Source organism: Cariama cristata, unplaced genomic scaffold (assembly GCF_000690535.1).
Source record: "Cariama cristata isolate BGI_N322 unplaced genomic scaffold, ASM69053v1 scaffold36452, whole genome shotgun sequence".
In the NCBI taxonomy this organism is placed as follows: Eukaryota; Metazoa; Chordata; class Aves; order Cariamiformes; family Cariamidae; genus Cariama; species Cariama cristata.
The window spans coordinates 1-382 of record NW_009605055.1 but is presented as its reverse complement, the minus strand read 5'-3'; the positions used below and the strand labels follow the sequence as shown (position 1 = coordinate 382).

The following is a 382-nucleotide window of genomic DNA, read 5'->3' as shown; positions in this document are numbered from 1 at the left end:
GGGGTGGATGTGGCTGGATGGCTCTTTCCAGACCATGGATCCCTTGGTAGAGTAGATCTCCCCCCACAGACCCCTTCACACCATTCTGATGGAGATAGCTGTGGCGTGTGCAGGTTTCCTGCTCACGTACTTCCACGTGAGGGGGAAAACCAGCGGAGAGTGCCCTTGTGGCAATTCCCGGGTGGATTCTGCAGCGTATTCACGCACACGCTGCCTGTGCATTGCAGGCAGGGTTGTGTAAACACACTCATGCCCACATGTTGCCTTTTACGCAATGGCGATTAACCCCGAGATCAGAGTTGACCACGGGAGCCCGGGGCTGGAGGGGGAAAGCCGGTAAGTAACCCATGGTGCGCCTCAGCCCGGCTGCCCGCGGAGGTGC

At 58.9% G+C, this 382-nt stretch overlaps 1 protein-coding gene across 1 annotated transcript in view; it reads left to right on the top strand.

Moving 5' to 3' along the window:
- LOC104158228 (zinc finger protein castor homolog 1-like) overlaps positions 1-241 on the top strand; it is a 983-nt gene extending 742 nt beyond the window's left edge. Inside the window, exon 3 of the mRNA XM_009695815.1 lies at positions 228-241. Within this exon, the coding sequence (XP_009694117.1) occupies positions 228-241 (14 nt within the window). The remainder of the gene's footprint in view (positions 1-227) is intronic.
- The last annotated feature ends 141 nt before the right edge of the window (positions 242-382 follow it).